The sequence below is a fragment of the Poromitra crassiceps genome (genome assembly GCF_964638095.1).
Source record: "Poromitra crassiceps genome assembly, chromosome: 4".
NCBI classification, from domain to species: Eukaryota; Metazoa; Chordata; class Actinopteri; order Beryciformes; family Melamphaidae; genus Poromitra; species Poromitra crassiceps.
The window spans coordinates 13,576,674-13,602,017 of NC_139626.1; the positions used below are offsets into that span (position 1 = coordinate 13,576,674).

At 42.9% G+C, this 25,344-nt stretch overlaps 3 protein-coding genes across 7 annotated transcripts in view; 1 reads left to right on the top strand and 2 right to left on the bottom strand.

The window, feature by feature from the left end:
• Positions 1-993, bottom strand: part of grid2ipb (glutamate receptor, ionotropic, delta 2 (Grid2) interacting protein, b) — a gene marked incomplete at both ends in the record, with an annotated part of 65,376 nt that extends 64,383 nt beyond the window's left edge. Inside the window, one exon of the mRNA XM_083635770.1 lies at positions 909-993. Coding sequence (XP_083491896.1) covers positions 909-993 — 85 coding nt within the window. The remainder of the gene's footprint in view (positions 1-908) is intronic.
• Positions 994-8,337: 7,344 nt separating this feature from the next.
• On the top strand, positions 8,338-21,194 carry LOC310775065 (palmitoyltransferase ZDHHC4-like). Of its 5 annotated transcripts, XR_014552631.1 has the most exons (9): positions 8,338-8,458; positions 14,969-15,104; positions 15,230-15,303; positions 15,986-16,164; positions 17,176-17,301; positions 17,573-17,817; positions 18,665-20,210; positions 20,255-20,298; positions 20,431-21,194. XR_014552631.1 is itself a non-coding variant. In XM_083635156.1 (7 exons), the coding sequence occupies exons 2-7, from the start codon at positions 14,982-14,984 to the stop codon at positions 18,965-18,967; spliced, it is 1,050 nt and encodes a 349-aa protein (XP_083491282.1). In that variant the 5' UTR covers positions 8,338-8,458; positions 14,969-14,981; the 3' UTR covers positions 18,968-21,194. The 5 variants fall into 5 exon arrangements, 1 of the variants encoding a protein (XP_083491282.1); XR_014552629.1 differs by having other exon boundaries at positions 18,665-20,342; XR_014552630.1 differs by having other exon boundaries at positions 18,665-20,298.
• Positions 21,195-22,473: 1,279 nt separating this feature from the next.
• gucy2cb (guanylate cyclase 2Cb) overlaps positions 22,474-25,344 on the bottom strand; it is a gene marked incomplete at both ends in the record, with an annotated part of 31,742 nt that continues 28,871 nt past the window's right edge. The window contains 4 exons of the mRNA XM_083635772.1: positions 22,474-22,666; positions 23,460-23,536; positions 23,964-24,058; positions 25,067-25,165. Coding sequence (XP_083491898.1) covers positions 22,474-22,666; positions 23,460-23,536; positions 23,964-24,058; positions 25,067-25,165 — 464 coding nt within the window. The remainder of the gene's footprint in view (positions 22,667-23,459; positions 23,537-23,963; positions 24,059-25,066; positions 25,166-25,344) is intronic.

The window sequence follows — 25,344 nt, forward strand, 5'->3', positions numbered from 1 at the left end:
TAAATGTCTGATTCTTGATAGAATTGCTTGGTTTCTCCCAACAGATAGCGAGATATAGCCTATTTTGGTATAAGTATTAGCCTATTAAGATGGTCAAATCAAGTCGTAATTCAACAAACAAATCAAACAAGCTCATGCCAATGGATTTTCTGATTGCCAGATAGTCTTCTAAGAAAAAGAATAGTTGAATATTCGTATTGAACAGCCAAATCCGATTGGATGGACATAATTCGGAGGTACAGCCCTATAAGACACACATAGCCTATATAATAACTAACATTCCAACATGCAAACACTGCCATACCTTATCCAAGTCAAACCTATCAGTGTCAAAAACAAACCCTGGGCTCAAATAATCCTTTGGCTTTTTTGCAGAGAGATGAAAGGCTGGTTGTTAGCACTGCAGGCTCTCCTCCTCCAGCTCTCTCCTGTCCTGACTGCAGTTGTTCTCTGGGCTCCGTAACCCTCTACGCTGAACCGTGACACTCTCCCGGGTCCGTGACCTGCTTCGCAAACTCCAAAGGAGCCAATGAAACGAAGGCATCGCAGAGGTTTTGACCTCGGAGAGCCTGAGCGCAAAACTTCCTCCGACAACTCTCAAGAGGACAGGCAACACTCAGAGGACAGGCAACTCTTTGCTATGGAATGGCTTTGTAAGAAAGCTGGATACAAAACAGCATTAAATAACGAGTAAAAGAGAGAGAAAGGACAAAAATATAGGCCATATATCTTCAAGGTCAGATTTTGGATGGCTATTGTCCGAAAACATTCCTGATACAAGTCTTACTACTGGCAAATACAGCATTACAAAAATGACAACCTTTTTCTAAATATAGTCTAGCGTTAACCCTAAGGTTCAGGAAGGCGATGATGTGCGTCACAGCAGACCAAGCTGACGAAACACTTACAGAATTCTTGAAGCGGAAACAGAGAGCCTCGTCTGCCCTGCCGAAAAGAGTATCTGCCTTTTTTCACCTGCAAGAACTTCTTCATCTTGAGTCAGAATAGAAGCAGCCAGCGAGCGCGCTAATATCCGATCTGTCCGGGGAGTCTGGGTAGTGTAGCGGTAAAAGCACTCGCCGACCACCGCGGAGACCCGGGTTCAATTCCCGGCAGCGGTACTTCCGGCTTGGTCAGATGTTCCTACAGACACAATTGGCCGTGTCTGCGGGTGGGAAGCCAGTGGGGTACGAGTCCCGGTCGCTGCACTAGCGCCTCCTCTGGTCGGCCTGTTCGGGGGGGAGGGGTACTGGGAAGATAGTTACGCGCTATGTCCTGCCGGTGAAACTCGTCGCTGTCAGGTGGAAAGAAGCGGCTGGCAACTGCACGTGTGTCGGAGGAAGCATGTGCTAGTCGACAACTCTCCCCAGATCGGCAGAGGGGGTGGAGCAACGACCGGGACAGCAGGGGGAATTGGCCAAATACAATTGGTGGAGAAAATGGGAGAAGGATCTGAGAAAGAAAGAAAAAAAAAGAATAGCATGCGGCTAATATCCGAACTGTCCTCTCAAATGTAAAAGTACAGCAGACCCTATAAGTCAAACTGTAAAAGTACAGCAGACCCTATAAGTCAAACTGAAGGGGTGACGATTTCAAAACACTGCACCATCATCATAGTCCACGGCAGGCTTGTATGAGCGCGGGGTGACTGTGCATGAAAAGCCAGTCTGTGAGTGTGTGAGTGAGTCTGTGAGTGAGTCCAGTGTCTCTCTCATCCCTGATTCATCCCAGGGCCGACCCGCTCGCACACTGTTCATCAGAGAAGTGGGACGAGCTCCGTTCCTTCATAATTCTCTCTCCAAAAAGGATATCGTGAGGCCTCATTTTTCTATAAATACACCCATGTGTCTTTTGCCTCCGCCTCCTCCTCCTCCTCTGTTGGCTAGGTGGCTCTCAGAGGGGCCGCTCCTGCCCCAGAATCACTCAGCCGGCATCCATGCTAAAGAAGCTTGATGAGTGCTAACTGGAACGGCCTGCCTGCAAGTCTGGGACTGAGTGTGTTTGCCTGTATGTGAGCAGGCCTAAAGGGTGAGTCCATTGAGACGGAGCAGGGGCAAATTAAGACTTTGGCACACAGGATTAGCAGGATTAAGGGATGAACAGGAAGACATGCCCCCCTCCCTCAATCACACAGAGAGCTATGGAGATCCTCGCCGACCCCTGGGAGACAACAGAGATGGGAAGTAACTAAGTACAAATACTTTGTTACTCTAAGTACTGTAAGTAGGATTTTCAGGTATCTACTTGTATTTTTCTGACAATTTTTTTTTTACTTTGACTCCTTAACAAAAGAAATCTGTACTTTCTGCTCCTTACATTTTCAAAACAGGCTAGTTACTTTAGTTTTACTGCACTGGCCCATCTATACCAAAATCACTTCGAGGGGAGAACTCAAGTACAAAGTAACAATTGCTTTGTAGGCTTAAACAAAAGTAAAATAATAAAATAACAAAAGGGGAATTTCCTAACTTTGATTGGAATGATGGTCAGGCAAGACAATACCTATATAAGCCCTAAAGCAGGAGTTTGCAGTCAACTAGTGAAATGAATATGCGGCAGTTAAAATCTATTTGTGGCAGTCAAAATCTATTTGTGGTGTACCTATGGGTATACTGCCATAGAGTGAGGATTTGTTCCAATGCTTCAATTCACTGTCCATAAATGTTAAGTAAAAATATACCGTAAAGCCCAATTCTGAATAAGAAACAGTGTGACTACTTTAACTAAAATAATAAAATGCATTAGTTAAAATCTCCCCCAGAACACCACCTGAAGACCTTGGGGGGATTTTTTTTTAATGCTGTATTATATAACTTTTGAGAATTGGAGATTTGTGCGATTTTGACAATGTTGATGATTGGATGACAAGCACTATTTTCTGAAAATGGCTCAGAAAAACACACTTATCTTCAATGTACCTGGATATCCCATACATTTTTATGTATCTACATTCTGGGTCTAGACTAGAGAGTTTAATAAGGCTGTGATTATCCTAGAGCTCACAATAGGTCATTTTATACAGTATAAGGTCAAGTAAAAATAAATTGTATCATACAATTTGGAAGTGGTTACTATGAGGCCATATTTCATCACACATTAATGTGATTGGGCTTTTTGGATTCACAAGAGTCTCAGCTTTGTAGCCATACCCAATTTCTACAAGTCCATGACTGTTTTGGTACCACAGTGTGCAGAAATAGGGAAACAAAAAAAGGAAAGAATAACATCTTTTCACCCATATACTTTTTCCACTGCATGCAGAACACTGTCTTTAGGACCCTGGAGCTCATATACAGTATGTAGCTGACAAATGTCAAGACATGGCTGTAAAGCTAAGACTTGTGTGGTTCTAATTAGCCCAATTTCATTCAGATATCTTGATGTGAGAGGTCAAGAGACCCAATTGAGTAGTCATGCCCATTTACATTTGTCAAAAACATTGCTGACTTTGGAGCTACAGTATGTTACACCCGCTTCCAAGTAAGCGAGCATAACATGGCTGGTACCTACGGATTTGTGTGGATGTCTAGTATTTTTAGGGGGCTCAAATTAAATTTAGTGGCGCTCAAGCCCCCCTAAAAAGGGTCTAAAACACCTATGATACTACGGTAAGCTACTTTTGTCAAAAATGATTTACAAAGCGAATCTGATGAATCAATATGCAAAGCACATTGTTAGCTCCTTCTTGTTTTCTTAATGTAATCTAATAATAAAAAGAAACGTCAATCTTGATATCCTGGTGTGCACTGGATTATAAATGGAGGAGGATATGGGAGAGAGGAGATGATTTGGGGGAACCCTTTCTGGGAAATGTGCATGACCTCAGTGTGTGTGATGATGCCACTGCAGTTAACAAGATGCAATCAACAGAAGAGAAAGTACCTGACGTTAATTCTACAGGACAGGTTGGCTCATATGAGTTAACTGTCATTAGCGGTAAAGCAGACAGTAAGAAACAGGTAGCCTACGTTACCAACTGAATAATTAAACACAAATGGTTATATTTCCAAACAGACACTGTTCCCTTCAATCAAACTCTCCTCTTACACCTAAACAAAGATGGACATTTTATTTGTGTGACTGAGGGAAAGCAAGAGAAAATGGACATTTGACAAGCAATTGAGTTGGAGATAAGACAGCCTCAGCTTTAACCACTTTGTCAAAGAAAACACACATAATACTGGTATTTTCTAAGTCAACACTTTAGACTAACAATCATTAATGGAATGCCAAAGTCAGGCCCTCTTCTGGGTTAGGCGTACGCAGAGATCATCTGCCATTCATTTTGCCATAGACATTTCGTAAAATGCTTCTGAAAATAGTTGTACTTAGTCAAACCAAGTGAGTCAGCTATATTTAGAATCAGGAGAGACCATGGAACATCTCACTCTGACCAACAACAACAAAAAGTGTACAAAACAACATAACACAACACCACCTGTGTTGTTATTTACAGTGCACACAGTGTCATACAGTGTCATACAGTGTCATACAGTGTGGTGAAAAGAGGGCAAGAGAGGAAATTAAAACAGAAGTGGATTTATAGTTAGAAAGAGTGCTAAAAAAGAGAGATTTTTTTTTTTTTTTTTTTAAATTCATAGATAAGCCGCACCGTTATATAAGCCCTAGGGGCCAAAAAAGGCCAAAAAACGGGGAAAAAGGTGCGGCTTATAGTCCGGAATTTACGGTATATATATATATATATATATATATATATATATATATATACATACATACATGCATACACACATGCACACACACACACACACACACACACACACACACACACACACACACACACACACACACACACACACACACACACACACACACACACACACACACACACGTAGAGTGAAATCCACTTATAGTGATCATGGTTATAGTGATCAACTGCTTATCAAAAAGCTTTGTCCTGAATCATTCCTATACACATGCTGTTTAAATAATTTGCTTATAGTGATCAATACTCTGCTTACAGTGATCATTTTGGGCCTTGTCACATGTGAAAACAATGGAAAAAATGTTTAAAACTACATTCATTTTATTATTTATTAGGGCTGTGGCGATTCACTTATCTCCCGATTCGATACTATCACGATTCTTGGGTGCCGATTCGATTTATATTGCGATTCTTAAGTATTGCGATTCTACGATTATTGCGATTCGATATTACGATTTATTGCGATTTTTGTTTATTTTTTTCTTTTCTTTTTTCAGTTTGTTTGCTTTTTTACACTAGATTAGAACATGGGAAAAGTTGAATCATACACTAGAGACTGTATATTATATATCATGAGTAGGGCTGGGCGATATAGTTAAAAACAGGGGCGGACTGGGATCATAATTCAGGCCGGGCATTAGATACCAAGCAGGCCAGGCCGATATGGGCCAACGCGCGTGAAATTTGGGCCGTTTGAAGCCAGATTTGGGCCGTTTGAAGTCCAATTTTACAATGAGATGCACCCACTTTAACCCTGAAGTGTAATTATTACTTCAGACTAATAAAGTAATAAAACCACTAGTAAACCAGTAGGCGGCGCCTGGCCTGCTGTTCAGTGAGTGGCCTGACTGCAAGCACCAAAAAAAAAAAAAAAAAAAAAAAAATTGCGATTATCGATTCTGGAATAAAAGATCGATCCAAAAAATCGTGACATTAAAAATCGCGATACTTAGGTGAATCGATTTTTTCCCGCACCCCTATTATTTATACTTACAAACTGCCAAAAATGAGCCAACAAGATACAGTAGCGATACTCGGTGCATGTCTCGATGGCTGTCTGTATATGGAGAGATTGCGGCATCTCTGTCTGCCTGTCAGTCTGTGGAGAGATGGTGGCATCTCTGTCGATGCGAGACTGCTGTGTTTGAAAATATATTTACGAATGAAATGTTATATAGTCTCTCCTGATTCTAAATATAGTGGCTTGGTTTGACCAAGTAGAACTATTTCAAAACTATTTTTTATAAGCGTTTTACGAAATGTCTATGGAAAAATTAATGGGTGGATGTCATCCCTTGGTGCGCGTATGCCTGATCCGGAAGGGATTAAGGGACCTGCAAGAATGAGTAAAGTGGAAAACATTTGGAAACAGTTCTCAATCCCAAACTAGATCTAGAAATATACCAAATGCAGTGTGAACTATCAACCCCCCACCACAAAGAGCAATCCTAAATGGTCAAAGCCAAAAGTGCAGTATGACCGTGCGTCTCGTACCTTTTTAAACAGCATCCATAGACGTGTGTGAAGCCTGCAGCAGCTCTCCGGCACTGTGGACTGTAACATGAGAGCCTGGGCCAAGCCGGCAACCAGATCCTACAGGTGTCCTGTGATGCCATTGCCTTGCTGCAGGGTGTGGAGCAGTGGGTGGCCGGAAGAGAGAAACACAATTAGATCACTAGTTAGACACCGAAGCCAAGAGTGTTGTGTAGGCTGCACGTTTCATCTGAGCTCCAATAAAATAAAATAAAGGCTGTATTGTGTCTGGAACAATTGACTGTCTCAAAGTATGTTATTTATGAAAATGTGTGGATCAGACAGCCTCTGACTGGTGTGCACATTTAAACACAAGGAGGATTCAAGGGCCGTTTAACCATTTATTTGCAATGAGGTAGAAGGTTGGATGGTTTACAGGGGATGGATGAAAGGATGGATGATTTCTGTGCATTAAAAACACACAAACAAAAGATCAGTACATTGCTGTGCCCACTATAACTATAACTGAAATTACCAATAAAAAAAAGGTATGAGCTTAAAGGTTACGGAACACATGTTGCAGCATGGTGGCAGCAGGCCAACTCTCACAGGAGGGTAGATTGACTGGGTTTTAAAAGGGAGTGTGCAGGGTGAAGTAATTAAAGGATGGCTTTACCGGTAATCAACCCACTTTGTATCATATATCATCTAGGTAAAATAAGCACATGGCCAGTGTTTTGCCTTCTCTCTCTGTTTACCTCATGGTCAATTTGCTCCTGCTCCTGTCAGAAACTCTGCCCCCACCAGCTGAAAGTCATTAGGGCTCGTTAAGGCTCTCCATGCATTCTCCGTGGAAACTGAATACTATCTACAAAAAATAACGTATAGATAGGCCTACACTGTACATACACAAGCAGATACACTCAGAACATAATTCCCCTCCCCGCAGGATGTCATCCACCCACCCACAAACCCACAAAGAAATAGCTCACAGTACTGTATATATGCCCTTCAGCAAAAAGAGAGAGAGAGAAAGACAGTCACAACTTAGCTACTTTTTTTGCTATTATTTTGCTGTATAGCTGTAGTCATTTTACATGACATTACTGTCAATGCATTACATCCATCCCCTGGGGGGAATAGACTACTTGCACAACTCCACTACTTCTTGAAATGAGTAGGGCATCTTGGTTTCCTGTCCTACAGTATTGGATGAACTGATTAATGTCAGGTGGGCCTGATCACTGACTGCACCATGGACTGCACAACAGTGATTGGACCCCCCCCCCCCCCCCTTGTTATCTTTTGTTTTGCACCAAACCAAACCAAATGTTTTTATGGTCACTCACGATTCAGCAGGTCACGGGTTGGCTTGATTGCAGCCTTTTAAAACTCGTTATAAGGATTTTTCGAAATGTCATGGAGAAAATTAATGGGGAACTTACTTCCGGGGCAATGACGTCACGAAGAAGTCACGTGCCTGTTGAGCTCTATTAATAGATACTATCAATGATTAATAGGGTGAGGGAGTAGGCCTATGAGAGCCCAATGTTTTATGAGAGGGCTCCTCTCAGGTGCTTTTCTTGCCACTACAGTCATGTCGCCGCAGTGTGCAGACAGAGGAGAAAGAAAATGTGTACGTGTGACGTGGGAGAGACGACTGCTGTAGGGAGAAATGTAAAGAGCAGGCAGAAATTCAGAATATCTGCACTGGGAGGGGAGTCACAACAATGCTCAGTGTCCACAAAGGATTAAAGAGATCAAAGTGAGCAAGATCAGAGAAAAGAGTGTGTTAAAAGCATAGACTGTAAATACAGGTTAAAAGCATGGAGAGAAAATAATAAATTGAAGTGCAAAAGGCGCAGTCCTTGAATTAACCGCCGGATTACTCCTGTGGAAATAGAATTAGAAACATCACGAACAGTAATATTCCCGACATGTGAGAGGCAGCAATGTGCCGCAAGACATCCAGTCTACCAGAAAGAAGAAGAAGAAGAATACAGTAGGTGGCGGTAATGCAACATTTAAGGATGCCAACCGCCATAAAACTCCACAAAAGAAGAAGAAGTTTCGCCACACCGATGCTAAGGAAGTAGCATCATTGGCGTTGTTTCTTTACAGAACATGGACCGAAAGTAGTGTCGCAGTAGCCAGCCGTAGATAATAAGAGAATCTCCGACGCCGGAAGCTTCCTGATGTCTGACCAGACAGACTAGACGAGAGACTAGACCGAAAGTGAAGCGGGTGGCTACACCAGAGACGGTGGGTATCTAATAAACATCTGGCTACACCACTAAAGATAAAAGATAAAATCACTGAAAGGCAGCTAACGCTATGTGTTGTTACCTAGCTTACCTGTGATAAAAGGTAAGGCAGGAATGAATAGCTGTAGTACAGTAAAGAAAGCAGCTTTGCTAACGCCAACACAACTTGTTTATTTGAGGTGGGCGATATTTTTTCCCAGGATGGCGAAGGCATGACCCACTAATCTCTGTCTCAGATTGGCTGACTGCACTCGGCTGCTCTCGCCTAACCTCGGGTGCGTTCGGAAATGAAATCCACGAAAATAGTGTGGCTGTTCAAAGACGAGGCAGAGCGTGCTCTTTCTGTCTGAATGAAATTAGTTAAATTAACGAACGGGTCATTAGTTTTAGAAACACATGCTACCGGTTAGCAGTTAGCTAACATTGTACCCAGTATAATTGTATCTCTTGGAAAGTGAATGTTTAATTGAAATGCCTTTTCTTTTCTTGATTCTGTACAAAGGTAGCCTATATTATGATTTGTTGTTTGGCTATCTTGGCTATTGTAAATATTAGTGTCTTTAAAGCCCATATGGCTGGGCACCTTAAAGAGCATGGTCAGGGGCGGACTTTTAAATAGGCGTCCTTTTTAGTCAATGAGGCTGTGTACACAGGGCGCCTCAACGTGAACCTTGCGTGTACCCACGCCTCGCCTGAGCTGCGCGAATTTTCAAGCCGACTAGGCCATGAAGGCAGACTTCTTCTGTCAAGCCATGAAGGAAAAACGCGACAATATCCGTGGGAAATAGAAAAGTCAACTGAATTTCAAAATAAAATGGTGTTACTACAACAGTGTTGAGCAGAGAGCGAGAGAGAGTGATTGACGGGTGGCTATCACCTGGGGCTTTCTCCCCGTCGGTAAACAAATCGGTAACGCTTTAGAATACAGCCCGCAAATAAGCATGTAGTTAGAGTATAACAACGGGGTTTAAGGAGTCTAGTTAGAGTATAACAACGGGGTTTAAGGAGTCTAGTTAGAGTATAACAACAGGGTTTAAGGAGTGTAGTTAGAGTATAACAACGGGGTTTAAGGAGTGTAGTTAGAGTATAACAACGGGGTTTAAGGAGTGTAGTTAGAGTATAACAACGGGGTTTAAGGAGTGTAGTTAGAGTATAACAACAGGGTTTAAGGAGTGAAAAAATACTTTAACTAGAGGGTAACAAGATCTGTACTTATAGTCTAACTACGGGGTCGCGGGCTGTATTATGAAGCAGGGGACAAATGTTTGTACTTATAGGCTAATTACGGGGTACCACACTGTACTTACAGGGTAACTACGGGGTTTAAGGAGTGTAGTTAGAGTATAACAACAGGGTTTAAGGAGTCTAGTTAGAGTATAACAACAGGGTTTAAGGAGTCTAGTTAGAGTATAACAACAGGGTTTAAGGAGTGTAGTTAGAGTATAACAACGGGGTTTAAGGAGTCTAGTTAGAGTATAACAACGGGGTTTAAGGAGTCTAGTTAGAGTATAACAACGGGGTTTAAGGAGTCTAGTTAGAGTATAACAACGGGGTTTAAGGAGTCTAGTTAGAGTATAACAACGGGGTTTAAGGAGTCTAGTTAGAGTATAACAACGGGGTTTAAGGAGTCTAGTTAGAGTATAACAACGGGGTTTAAGGAGTGTAGTTAGAGTCTAACAACGGGGTTTAAGGAGTGAAAAAATACTTTAACTAGAGGGTAACAAGATCTGTACTTATAGTCTAACTACGGGGTCGCGGGCTGTATTATGAAGCAGGGGACAAATGTTTGTACTTATAGGCTAATTACGGGGTACCACACTGTACTTACAGGGTAACTACGGGGTTTAATGAGTGTAGTTAGAGTATAACAACGGGGTTTAAGGAGTCTAGTTAGAGTATAACAACGGGGTTTAAGGAGTCTAGTTAGAGTATAACAACGGGGTTTAAGGAGTGTAGTTAGAGTATAACAACGGGGTTTAAGGAGTCTAGTTAGAGTATAACAACGGGGTTTAAGGAGTGTAGTTAGAGTATAACAACGGGGTTTAAGGAGTGTAGTTACAGTATAACAACGGGGTTTAAGGAGTGTAGTTAGAGTATAACAACGGGGTTTAAGGAGTCTAGTTAGAGTATAACAACGGGGTTTAAGGAGTCTAGTTAAGAGTATAACAACGGGGTTTAAGGAGTCTAGTTAGAGTATAACAACGGGGTTTAAGGAGTCTAGTTAGAGTATAACAACGGGGTTTAAGGAGTCTAGTTAGAGTATAACAATGGGGTTTAAGGAGTGTAGTTAGAGTATAACAACAGGGTTTAAGGAGTGTAGTTAGAGTATAACAACGGGGTTTAAGGAGTGTAGTTAGAGTATAACAACAGGGTTTAAGGAGTGAAAAAATACTTTAACTAGAGGGTAACAAGATCTGTACTTATAGTCTAACTACGGGGTCGCGGGCTGTATTATGAAGCAGGGGACAAATGTTTGTACTTATAGGCTAATTACGGGGTACCACACTGTACTTACAGGGTAACTACGGGGTTTAAGGAGTGTAGTTAGAGTATAACAACAGGGTTTAAGGAGTCTAGTTAGAGTATAACAACAGGGTTTAAGGAGTCTAGTTAGAGTATAACAACAGGGTTTAAGGAGTGTAGTTAGAGTATAACAACGGGGTTTAAGGAGTCTAGTTAGAGTATAACAACGGGGTTTAAGGAGTCTAGTTAGAGTATAACAACGGGGTTTAAGGAGTCTAGTTAGAGTATAACAACGGGGTTTAAGGAGTCTAGTTAAGAGTATAACAACGGGGTTTAAGGAGTCTAGTTAGAGTATAACAACGGGGTTTAAGGAGTCTAGTTAGAGTATAACAACGGGGTTTAAGGAGTCTAGTTAGAGTATAACAATGGGGTTTAAGGAGTGTAGTTAGAGTATAACAACAGGGTTTAAGGAGTGTAGTTAGAGTATAACAACGGGGTTTAAGGAGTGTAGTTAGAGTATAACAACAGGGTTTAAGGAGTGAAAAAATACTTTAACTAGAGGGTAACAAGATCTGTACTTATAGTCTAACTACGGGGTCGCGGGCTGTATTATGAAGCAGGGGACAAATGTTTGTACTTATAGGCTAATTACGGGGTACCACACTGTACTTACAGGGTAACTACGGGGTTTAAGGAGTGTAGTTAGAGTATAACAACGGGGTTTAAGGAGTCTAGTTAGAGTATAACAACGGGGTTTAAGGAGTCTAGTTAGAGTATAACAACGGGGTTTAAGGAGTCTAGTTAGAGTATAACAATGGGGTTTAAGGAGTCTAGTTAGAGTATAACAACGGGGTTTAAGGAGTCTAGTTAGAGTATAACAACGGGGTTTAAGGAGTCTAGTTAGAGTATAACAACGGGGTTTAAGGAGTCTAGTTAGAGTATAACAACGGGGTTTAAGGAGTGTAGTTAGAGTATAACAACGGGGTTTAAGGAGTGTAGTTAGAGTCTAACAACGGGGTTTAAGGAGTGAAAAAATACTTTAACTAGAGGGTAACAAGATCTGTACTTATAGTCTAACTACGGGGTCGCGGGCTGTATTATGAAGCAGGGGACAAATGTTTGTACTTATAGGCTAATTACGGGGTACCACACTGTACTTACAGGGTAACTACGGGGTTTAAGGAGTGTAGTTAGAGTATAACAACGGGGTTTAAGGAGTCTAGTTAGAGTATAACAACGGGGTTTAAGGAGTCTAGTTAGAGTATAACAATGGGGTTTAAGGAGTCTAGTTAGAGTATAACAACGGGGTTTAAGGAGTGTAGTTAGAGTATAACAACGGGGTTTAAGGAGTGTAGTTAGAGTATAACAACGGGGTTTAAGGAGTGTAGTTAGAGTATAACAACACTCCTTAAACCCCGTTGTTATACTCTAACTAGACTCCTTAAACCCCGTTGTTATACTCTAACTAGACTCCTTAAACCCCGTTGTTATACTCTAACTAGACTCCTTAAACCCCGTTGTTATACTCTAACTAGACTCCTTAAACCCCGTTGTTATACTCTAACTAGACTCCTTAAACCCCGTTGTTATACTCTAACTACACTCCTTAAACCCCGTTGTTATACTCTAACTACACTCCTTAAACCCCATAGTTACCCTGTAAGTACAGTGTGGTACCCTGTAATTAGCCTATAAGTACTACCATTTGTCCCCTGCTTCATAATACAGCCCGCGACCCCGTAGTTAGTTAGAAGTACAGATCTTGTTACCCTCTAGTTAAAGTATTTTTTCACTCCTTAAACCCCGTTGTTATACTCTAACTAGACTCCTTAAACCCCGTTGTTATACTCTAACTACACTCCTTAAACCCCATAGTTACCCTGTAACTAGACTCCTTAAACCCCGTTGTTATACTCTAACTAGACTCCTTAAACCCTGTTGTTATACTCTAACTACACTCCTTAAACCCCGTAGTTACCCTGTAAGTACAGTGTGGTACCCCGTAATTAGCCTATAAGTACAAACATTTGTCCCCTGCTTCATAATACAGCCCGCGACCCCGTAGTTAGACTATAAGTACAGATCTTGTTACCCTCTAGTTAAAGTCTTTTTTCACTCCTTAAACCCCGTTGTTATACTCTAACTACACTCCTTAAACCCCGTTGTTATACTCTAACTACACTCCTTAAACCCGTTGTTATACTCTAACTACACTCCTTAAACCCCGTTGTTATACTCTAACTACACTCCTTAAACCCTGTTGTTAGACTATAACTACACTCCTTAAACCCCGTTGTTATACCATAACTACACTCCTTAAACCCCGTTGTTATACTATAACTACACTCCTTAAACCCCGTAGTTAGACTATAAGTACAGATCTTATAATTCACTCCTTAAACCCCGTAGTTAGACTATAACTACAGCCCTAAACCCCGTTGTTATACTCTAACTACATGCTTATTTGCGGGCTGTATTCTAAAGCGTTACCAACAAATCTTCAGGAGAGAGAATAGCGACCGAAGAAGCAAGATGGACAATGAAAAGTTAATCCACTTAGCGTTAGTAGGCTACAACGGTTACATGCTGCCACTCCGACGTGCTGCCACTCCGAAATATCGGCACTCAGAAAGGGATCATGTCTATGTTCCCCGGGTTCTATATTTCCCCTTTTTCACGCCAAACCTAACCTCCCCCCCTGCCTAAACCTAACCTCCCCCAGACCCTAACCCTAACCTAACCTCTCCCACCCCCACGCCTAAACCTAAGGTCGGCATTGCGGCTTCTAAGGTGAACGACCGCCAGTCCGAATAATGGAAGTTAACGTTCGAAGTGGCAGGGCTTCGGAAAGGCAGACAGTCCCCGGCTACAACAGCATCCAGTTCTCTATGACAACAGTGACCCAAGAATGAGACCTGGTTATACATATCCAGCATGGGATTGGGGGGGGGGGGATCTTTGTCTTTTTGGAGTATTTTCACTGTAATCATGAGCCCAAAAATGTAAATTCAGATTTTTTTTAACCTGCACCATACTCTTTAAGGTGCACCATGACACTTAAATAAAAATATCTATCAATCAATCAAAAGCTACACATACAAACAGCTCACTCTTATCTGCTCTCAGCTCAGCTCCTCTCATCATTTCTCTTCTTCCTGTGTTTTTTAACCATTTAAGCAGTTCATCATGTCTTGGCGCTCTGATGCTCCATCTCCTCAGACAGAGTGCCGAGAGTGCACTCTGCCACTCCGAGAGAGTGTAGCGCTCTGAATAACCCAACGCTGTATTCCAACAGCGCTCCCAATTTACGAACAGTCCAGTTTGTGCCAGAGTGCGCTCTGGGCGCTCGGAGTGCTATTTCCGAATGCACCCCTCGCGTCAGCAGGCTCTTCCCTCTGGAAGAAAAGAGCTTGGTGATGCGAGGTTAGTAGAAAGAGATGCAGGACAGCGATCAAATGTGATTGGATGAACAACGTTTGACGCTAGGCCAATCAGAGGCAGAGAAGGGCGGGTCATGCCTTCGCCATCCTGGGGGAAAAAATTGCTTGAGGCGGTTTGAGAAGACAAATAGGAAAATGGGTGGGAACCAAAAGAGTTTGGAGCTAGTTGGCTGTTGAGTTTGTAACACACTGGCCTCAACGCGAGCCTCAGCTTGTTTCTCATTCTGAGTCCGGGGTATTTGCACTGCGGCCTCCATTCACAACAAAGGCCCTACTTTTCATACATGTAGGAATGTACAACAACTTACCTTAAACACAAGGTTGTTGTCAGTCGAGTCGGACTACTCGTGTTCTTAAATATTGCATCGTTTCTATTCAGATAGCCTACTTTTTTTCTATATTTTCAGTTCTTCCGGATGTGTAGTTACAGGTTTCCACCCGTAGCCACAACAGAGAGGGCGCTGTTTCCCTTGTCATGACAAAAATGGCTCAGAATTGGAAACGACACAATATTTAAGAACACGAATAGCCTGACTCGATGAACAACAACCTTGTGTTTAAGGCAAGTACTGCTTTCTTGTTGTTTGTTGTTGGCCTGTCTGAAGCTGCCAGGTGAACATGGATTTCCTCACGCTTTTCGCCATCTATGTCGCGGTGGTGCTGACATGCATAGCTCTGGTCTGCAGATACTCCAGCCAGCAGCAAACCCCCTTTAGTTTACTCTTCAACTACATAGCAAAGGTAAGAGTGCAGAATCTCCTAACTAACTGTACTTCTCCAAACTGACACTGAGTGGCGCTGTCACACTGTAATATCTTACTCAGTACAGAGACATAACTGAAGCTGGCTCCTATGTTTCTTCCCAGGTAACTGCACCATTTACACCTAAATGGCTTCAGAGGTTTTCACAGTGGACCTTGCACAGGCTGTTTCATCAAAGGTTTGTAGTGGAATAAATGTATTCTTCTTCTTCTGTTTATTATTATTATTATTAATATTATTATTATTATTGACCATTTTCCACATTTAGTATAATAGTAGGACTAAAGATATCAAAACTATGAAATAAACACAAATGGAATTTTGCAGTGACCGAAATTAAAACTATCTTATATTTTAGATTCTTTAAAGAGATACTTCACACCTTTTCCACTTCCTTCTGCTGAAAATTAATATGGGGTTTTAGTAGTGTTGTTGATGAATGCATCATTGATGATGTCACAAACTGATGTCACAACTTCGCATCACTGATGACGTCATCAGTGCTCTTAAGCCTCTTATGACATCACTGATGTCACAATGCCTATGACAACATCAGTGATGTCACAATGCACAATTGCCCAACCCTAACCCTATCACTGATGACATCACTTCTGGGACAAAATTGAAACAGAGAACATAGCTCACATGCTCCCTTTTATAATAGATAGATTCTTCCAATGCAGTTACTGCAATTCAAAAGTCAAAACTCCACTTTTCGATTCAAATTTCCTGCATTCAGACAGTGAGGTGTGTCAAAACCTTTGAATGGTATATTTAGTATATTATTCAAGTTACTGTCAGTGTCAGATGGATGTACCGGTACTCTTGTCTATCTCTTTATGATTTGTCTGTCTTTGCAGAAACAACATGTTTATCTACCTGCACCTGGTGCTAGAGGGCGCTGTGTTTGCAGAGTTCACCTACGAGGTGTTTGGCTTCTGCAGGGAGATGGACACTTCTCTGACCAGCCTGTCTGTGCCTTATGTCCTGCTGGCTATAAAGTGCTTCTTCTTCTACCGCTGCATCAACAGAGATCCAGGTTAGAGCAAAACATTTGTAGAGTTTCACAGCAAAACACTGTTACACAATTCTCCTCAACAATCGATGTGAATGTTGACCAACTTTGGACTTCAGATTCAACTTCAGATTTTTAAATATGAAGTGAAATTATTAAATATCAATATATATTATCTTACCTGGTGATTAAATTAAGTAACATTACTGGTTAATGTCAAAGTATTTCATGTCATACATACCACTGTGTGGGATCGTTTATATGCAGCTTTATTGGAGTAACATTCATGAAAAAAGGACATTGATGGAGGCCATTAAGTTTGTTTTTTTATATACATTCTCCTGTCTGACAGAGGCAATGTGCTGAAATAATCATTTGACAGATGTGTCTACTACCTTGTCAGACTGTGTCCATATCTGTTCAGATTTCCTCCTGACAGCCGCTTTTGCCTGTGAACTAGCGATCCAGGTTTCCCCAATGGTGGCCATGGCTTTCAAACTGTGACGCGCTCTGCAGTGTCTCTATGGGGGCGCCCGGAAAGTGCAGCGGTAGATTCCCTGCCTATCAGCATTAGGGTTGCAGGTTCAAGCCCCTGTGTTGCCTCCGGCTTGGTCAGATGTTCAAACAGACACAATTGGCCGTGTCTGTGGGTGGGAAGCCAGTGGGGTATGAGTCCTGGTCGCTGCACTAGTGCCTCCCCTGGTCGGCAGGGGTGCCGGTTCAGGGGGATGGCAACTGGGGGGGATTAGCGTGATCCTCCCACAAGCTACGTCCTGCCGGTGAAACTCCTCACTGTCAGGTGAAAAGAAGTGGCTGGCGACTGCACATATATCGGAGGATGCATGTGCTAGCCTCCAGCTTGATCGGTAGAGGGGGTGGGGCAACGACCGGGACAGCAGGGGGTATTGGCAAAGTACAATTTGGGAGAAAATGGGTGTAAACCCTGTCCGCCCCCCCCCCCCCCCCTCAAAAAACAACAACACAAAAGTTGAACAGGGCATGCTTTCCTCTTAACCCCCCTCCTCTCTCCAACAGGCACAGTGATGAAGAAGCGTCTGGCCGGCCAGCTGCAGATGTATCCGTACGACCGGAGGATGTTTCAGCCCGGAGTCTCCTGTCCCTCCTGCCAGCTGCTCAAACCTGCTCGCTCCAAACACTGCAGTCAGTCCATTGTTGATTACTTTTGTTGTTTGTACCATGGGTGGGTAACTGGCTTTCCAAAGTTGCTTAGCCACTGTTGTTCTCTCTCTCTGTATCTCTCCCTCTCTCCCAAACACACGCGGGCATGAGGGATATTTGTGTGTGTATCCCTTTAAGACCGTTCGCGGTCTTAAAGGGATACACACACAAATGAGGGATATACACGCAAATGCTGCATCAGGTATCAATGGGTTAATGTCAGCTGCCTGTGGAAACTCAAACTGTATTTCAGGCGTGTGCAACAGGTGTGTGCAGCGCTTTGACCACCACTGCGTGTGGGTGAACAACTGCATCGGGGCGCTGAACACACGCGACTTCCTGCTGTACCTGCTGAGCGTGTGCGGCACGGCGGGGGCCATGGCCGTGCTGACAGGAGACATGCTGCTGCACGCCGTGCTGCGCTCCGGGCTGCTGAGGTCCCACTACCTCGACCAGCACGGACACACGCAGCAAGCAGGGCCTCTGTTCGTCATACAGGTTAGAGCGCCACCATATGAGAAGAAACACACATTACAATAGGGCTGTCCCTGAATACCATTTTTGGTCGTAATTTTTCACCAACTCCCTACGGTCACTCTCAATATGATCTTGTTTCTCCATTATCTCAGATGTGACTTCATGACTTGGTTCCCTTTCTGAATTATTTCAAGAACATACCACTAGGGGTCATCATGACGCTGCTTTATCCTTTATCTTGGTGGTTTGGGGGGGGGGGGGGGGGCTGGTTTGCCTTTCTCTCACCAAGGCTTGCACTGAAGGGAGTCCTGCCTCCAATAAGACAGGTTAGGTTAGGTGTTGTAGACCTCACCGCAAGTACTCTCCACAGACTTTAAGGGCACTTTTTACTAAGCCTCACACCCATACAAAATAGCTGATGAGAAGGCAGCCTAATTGTTCTGATGAGCAGGTCAACAAACGTCACAAATAGAAAGCACGCCTCACCCCGATGGATGATGTTATTATGGTGGAGCCCAGTATATTGTCACATTGTACATTGACATCAGAGCCAAGATCATAGTTGCAATATATTTTGATTCTGCAATATTTTTTATTTATTAATTATGATATGAAAAATACAGGAATTTTCACCAAATAACCTGAATAGCTCTATCAAGCCATGCCCCTTTAAGAAGGTGGCCTAGTCGTGGGTAACATAGAAATAAATGAGTGTTTTTAGCTGCAGCCAGAGTGAGTTGCAGGATGCTAAGTGAGTAAAGTGCCAGTGTGAGACCGAAGCGTGCCTCATGAGCACGTGGTATTTCTAGTTTAAAATAATTGTTTGGCTTTTCTCTGTCCCCCCTCCTCTCTCCTCTTCTTCCCCCAGCATCTGTTCCTGACTTTCCCTCGGATCCTCTTCATGCTGGGCTTCCTGGTCTTCGTCTTCTGTCTGCTGGCAGGTTACTTTCTGTTCCACTCCTACCTGGCGCTCTCCAACCAGACGTCCAATGAGTGGTACAAGAGCCATGGCTTCGCCAGCTGCCGCCACTGCCGCCCAGCCACGGCACCGGAACACCTCTGCAGCCAGCCGCCCGGGCGCTCCACCAGACACTACTACAGCAGAGGGATCGTACAAAACCTCCGAGAGATCTTCTGCCCTCCACGACCCCTTGATACGAAGGACAACTGAAGAATACTGGCAATACTTGTTTTATTATGCTGCGTTCAAGTCACGTTGGATTTACCAACCAGAAAACAGTTCATATCAAGTTCCTAGTGGTAATTACAAGTACAAGTAGTACGACGTGGGATTTTGTAGTAGAAGTGTCACACACTGCGTTCTATCCACTGATGTCGGCGCTCCAATAAATAACAAGACTAGGTGAAACCTAGTATGCCAGGCAGCATGTGTTAGTCCCTCAAGGCAGTCCATCTCTTCCACAATCTTCAAATGCTCCAGAGACAGTCTGCACTGCCGCCCATTCAAATTTGTCAAGAGGAAGTAATCTGACAGAGAAAAAAACACTTCAGACCAGAATGAAGTTCAATGGTATTCGACCAATTACAACAAATTTAAGCATAACCGAAGCAGGTGATTGCATAGGGGACACAGAAGTGGGTTTTGTCTAGAAGGGATATAGATACGACAGGAAGGCCTAGGCTTATGGTGCAAACAGTAAGCTAGGTTTCAAACAATTCCCTAGCAACACAATTCAAACCGTAAGCTAGGTTTCAAACTGTTCCCTAGCAACACAATTCAAACAGTAAGCTAGGTTTCAAACTGTTCCCTAGCAACACAATTCAAACAGTAAGCTAGGTTTCAAACTGTTCCCTAGCAACACAATTCAAACAGTAAGCTAGGTTTCAAACTGTTCCTTAGCAACATAATTCAAACAGTAAGCTTGGTTTCAAACTGTTCCCTAGCAACACAATTCAAACAGTAAGCTAGGTTTCAAACTGTTCCCTAGCAACACAATTCAAACGGTAAGCTAGGTTTCAAACTGTTCCCTAGCAACACAGTTCAAACAGTAAGCTAGGTTTCAAACTGTTCCATAGCAACACAATTCAAACAGTAAGCTAGGTTTCAAACTGTTCCCTAGCAACACAATTCAAACAGTAAGCTAGGTTTCAAACTGTTCCCTAGCAACATAATTCAAACAGTAAGCTAGGTTTCAAACTGTTCCCTAGCAACACAATTCAAACGGTAAGCTAGGTTTCAAACTGTTCCCTAGCAACACAATTCAAACAGTAAGCTATGTTTCAAACTGTTCCCTAGCAACACAATTCAAACAGTAAGCTAGGTTTCAAACTGTTCCCTAGCAACACAATTCAAACCGTAAGCCAGGTTTCAAATTGTTCCCTAGCAACACAATTCAAACCGTAAGCCAGGTTTCAAATTGTTCCCTAGCAACACAATTCAAACAGTAAGCTAGGTTTCAAACTGTTCCCTAGCAACACAATTCCAACAGTAAGCTAGGTTTCAAACTGTTCCCTAGCAACACAATTCAAACCGTAAGCTAGGTTTCAAACTGTTCCCTAGCAACACAATTCAAACCGTAAGCTAGGTTTCAAACTGTTCCATAGCAACACAATTCAAACCGTAAGCTAGGTTTCAAATTGTTCCCTAGCAACACAATTCAAACAGTAAGCTAGGTTTCAAACTGTTCCCTAGCAACACAATTCCGTGAAAACCGTCTATAGGTGGGCTGCCCCTACCATCCTGCATTTAGGAAAGTCACATGTGGTCGCAGTTATTGCGAATCGGCACTTACATCATCGTAAGCATGTGTCAAAGCACTTTAGATTTTAGATGCTGGAACAAAACAATCAAATGGGCAATAACCTGGACGATGATGTGAATAAAGCAAACATGAGAAGAGTTCTGTAATGAGGCAGAAACATGGGACTTTGGTCGGCCAGGCCCAGCGCCGGCATCCATATGGGTCATGTGTGGTAGTTCTGCACAGGGTTTGTATGGTTTAAAGGGATAGGGTGTAAATTACATCTTTTCAAGTCAACTTGGCATCTCAGGGCTTGTGGACACTTGGATTACGCCAGGTGAGCAGCCAATATGGAAGCATTTTATCTATTTTTTTCCAGTTTTTTACATTTTTGCTTGTGACCCTGTTCACACTCAGCAGAAAGCTCTACTTGCCTGAGACGACTGGTCTCCATTTCTCTAAACTGGGACCGCGCTGGTTGCATTCTACTGCATGTACTACACTGACTGTGGGCAAGTACCTCCTGTCATGTTGCTGACTGATCCTGGTCTTAGTACTGTGAGATACCAGTCACGTGGACATTTTGGTATAAGTGCCTTTTATAGTTTGATTGTGCTTTTGCGTGTTTTCTTTGTTTTAATTGTATGTGCTGTTTTCTATGGACTATGTGTCCGCTAATAAAAGTTGATTGATTGATATTATAGCCACATTTTAACTACCTGTATTACCAAACTCACTAATTTGCACTTTTACTGGCATTAGATTTGCATGCGTGTTTGGTCTTCTCATTTCTGCTACACTTAGGGCCTGTTCAGACCTGGCACAAACTAGATTCAAAGACATTCCCCTGATCAACAGAGAAGGGCTCACCCAACTCCTTAACACACACATACAGGATATTTACCATCGTATGAAGATAAAATAGGATTGGTATGAGGAGCGCACACACACAAAAACAGGGAAAAGGCATTGAACAATTACATTTACAAGTAACCTCATTCCAGTGTATTGGCCTGTGGGTACTGTAGGTACTTGAAAGTATTGTAAGTACACAATATTACTGAATATTACTGTCGCTACTTGATTCAAGTATTGTAAGTACACAATATTGCTGTGGGTACCCTAATGATGTACTTACAAAGCTATAACAGCAATTACTTCATTAAAAGTGTTACACAGCACATTAAATATTCGGGAGATTTTCATGAAGTACTTGTAGAGTAATGTAGAAAGAACAAAGGAAGTCCAAGGCAACTCTTCAAGAATAATTTAAAAAGCCTTTAATAAAATATGGCTTCCACCGACATGTTTCGGCCAAACTGGCCTTTCTCAAGGTGATTTAATAAATCAGCCTCCAGTACTGGACTACTAGGGCCACTGTACAATGTTCTTTCCATGAGCAATGAATGGCAGCTGCATATCGGGGGGGGGGGGGGGGGCAGACGCATCTTTTAGATCCCTCTGCATCTTTTCCTTTCATCTGTGACTTTTAGGCACTGAAGCGCATACTGTCAGAGAGCTTCTACTCAAATGTTCACTGCAGTATCACTTGAAGTCGGCGTTCCCTCGGTTCCTTCCTCGTTGCGACGTGTGTACATGGGATGGTTGGTCCTAGAGGAAGGTACTGAGGGTGTTCTGATGTGTGTACATGGGATGGTTGGTCCTAGAGGAAGGTACTGAGGGTGTTCTGACGTGTGTACATGGGATGGTTGGTCCTAGAGGAAGGTACTGAGGGTGTTCTGACGTGTGTACATGGGATGGTTGGTCCTAGAGGAAGGTACTGAGGGTGTTCTGACGTGTGTACATGGGATGGTTGGTCCTAGAGGAAGGTACTGAGGGTGTTCTGACGTGTGTACGTGGGATGGTTGGTCCTAGAGGAAGGTACTGAGGGTGTTCTGACGTATGTACGTGGGATGGTTGGTCCTAGAGGAAGGTACTGAGGGTGTTCTGACGTGTGTACGTGGGATGGTTGGTCCTAGAGGAAGGTACTGAGGGTGTTGTCGACCGTGGCCAGGTGGAGGTACTCGGGCTGGTGGCTCTCCCCCTCCCCCATCCCCCCCCGGTTCTTGGCGTCCGTCTTCCTCTGCCTGACGGAGCCCAGAGAGCGCCGCTCCAGACACTGCAGGATCATCTGGGCCAGGTCCTGCTGCAGCCGCTGGAAGTTCTCTCTGCCAACAAGAGGAGAGAGATGAGGAATAGAGGAACACGGCGGCATTTGGTTCCACATGAACTGCTTTCTCCTTGAATCGAGGCGGGAATCTCCAAAATGTAGACAGAAGAAGAGCACACACATCCACTCTGTGTTGCAGGTGCAGGACAAACAAGCAATCAGCTTCAGGAAACAAGTGGAGTCCGCACACTCCATAGACTTACTCCCAGTAGGCTATATTGTATGGTTGACATTTTGATCATTTTGATCTTCATCAGAAATCAGAATCATCTTCTGATAATGGTCTATGCAGTGGGCGGAATCTTAAATGTAAATATTTTTCTGGTTTCTTTACACCTCTATGACATAGGCTAGAGGCAGGTTCTACTCTGGTCGCTGAATCTGAACTGAATTAACAACGATGACTGAGAGAAATTGTGCATATCTTATAAATGTAAGTTAATTTGGCAACTTGCACTTTTGATATAGCTTCTGTGTGTCAATTCTTCATGCTGCACCATTCAAAGGACATATATATTGCATTTTAAGTATTTCAATAACCCAATATCCTCTTAATATATTTGATTTACAGAGAATAAACAATCTGAGCTGCACTGAACATCACAGACCCATGATAAGAATTTATGAGTATCCGGCAGTGGATCTTCCTTTTACCTGTAAACTGTGTTCGGTCACAGGCTGCATTTACACCTTTTACCTGTAAACTGTGTTCGGTCACAGGCTGCATTTACACCGAGCAGAAAATGATTGTGTGTTAGGAGACCAGGGGAGACAGTGAAGGTTTATCTTACGTTGTCGGTGGAGTTGGGAGATCGTAGTCTTTGCCCTTTTCACCGGTCAACCAGTAGGTTGTCTCTGTGCCTTTACCCTGAGATAACAAACACACACACACACACACACACACACACACACACACACACACACACACAATCAGTGCTTGGTGCAGTGTTCACACTTTCCACATTAATTTCAAAAATGTAAGTTTGCCTGACATGTTCAGCTAGCTTACCTTCAGATAGGTTTCTCCTCTCATCTCAGCTAGCTTACCTTCAGATAGGTTTCTCCTCTCATCTCAGCTAGCTTACCTTCAGATAGGTTTCTCATCTCAGCTAGCTTACCTTCAGATAGGTTTCTCCTCTCATCTCAGCTACCTTCAGATAGGTTTCTCATCTCAGCTAGCTTACCTTCAGATAGGTTTCTCCTCTCATCTCAGCTAGCTTACCTTCAGATAGGTTTCTCCTCTCATCTCAGCTACCTTCAGATAGGTTTCTCCTCTCATCTCAGCTATAGCTTACCTTCAGATAGGTTTCTCCTCTCATCTCATACTCAAACTTGCAGTCTGTCCTCTGCAGGGTATTTATGGTTGGCTGACTGACATGGATCCTCAAGGCTGCAGGATATTATTACAGGGAGAGAAAGAACAAAACTGTGATTAGTTTACTTTTTTATGTTTTAGTCTGAGTTTCCGACCACTAAAATTCATCAAAGTCCGACAAATTAAAATCTGCCGGACACCCGGTCCAGTAAATAATCCCCTCTCAGCACAATTTGAGTTGTATTAAAATAGGCTCAAGTTGCATTTCCACACAGCCACCTCCTATTACATAACCTAAATGAATATTTGTATGTGTAGGTTATAGTGTAGGCTGTATGTTATGCGATGAACAACGAAACGCCTAATTGCACGTGCTCAATGCAGTCCCTCCCCACAACGTCGAAATATGTCGCTCCCACAACAGCCATATTCAGCTCTTCTGCTAAAATGTGCAGAGTGTGCATTCAGTAGCGTTACATATAGTCTACGGTATGTCCATATTTAACAATTTTTGCTACATAAAAAATTAAATAGATGTATGACTGCAGCCATACAGGATTTGAACCCGGAACAGCAGCGTGATAGCGCTCTAACTTATCCACTGTACCATCAAATTGTTGAAGTTTCAATGTGCATTTTGGACATAACATTTACACTTCCCAATGTCAGCCACTGTTTAGCAATATCCAGTGTCATGATTCCAACAACGATGAGACAGGTAACATGATATATTTTATATTGTGTACGAATGTACATGATATAACTCATGTAATGTTATCACTAATGTGATATTACTAATGTGATATTACTAATGTAACAGACTAATGTGATATTACTAATGTAACAGACTAATGTGATATTACTAATGTAACAGACTATTAGATCTTCACATCACATGTGCTTGCTCCATGCGCACCGGTCACCAAGCCACCTCTGTTCCTCTACAATGCGCACTCTCTCTTTCTCTCTCCCTCCCCACCTGCTTGTGTGCATAGCTGCTAGTCTCTTTTCTCTTGGAGGGAAAAGTGCCGGTGTTCGTACCTGGGTACGAAGAGACACACTTTTTTTGATCAGTATGCTTACGGTGTCCTGTAGACTCCATACGAGAGGCCGTGTTGACTGTGTCTCCAAATAAACAATATCTGGGCATCTTTATCCCCACCACCCCCGCTGCACAGGGACCTACACACACACACACACACACACACACACACACACACACACACTCAGTCAGGTTCATCGTCCGTCAAAACAGCTTCATGCGAGAGGAATGATGAGAGGTGACAGGGTGAGGATGAATCGATCAGGCAATGATTTTACAAGAAGATCATGTCCAGGACTTTGAAGAGTCTGTTAATCCA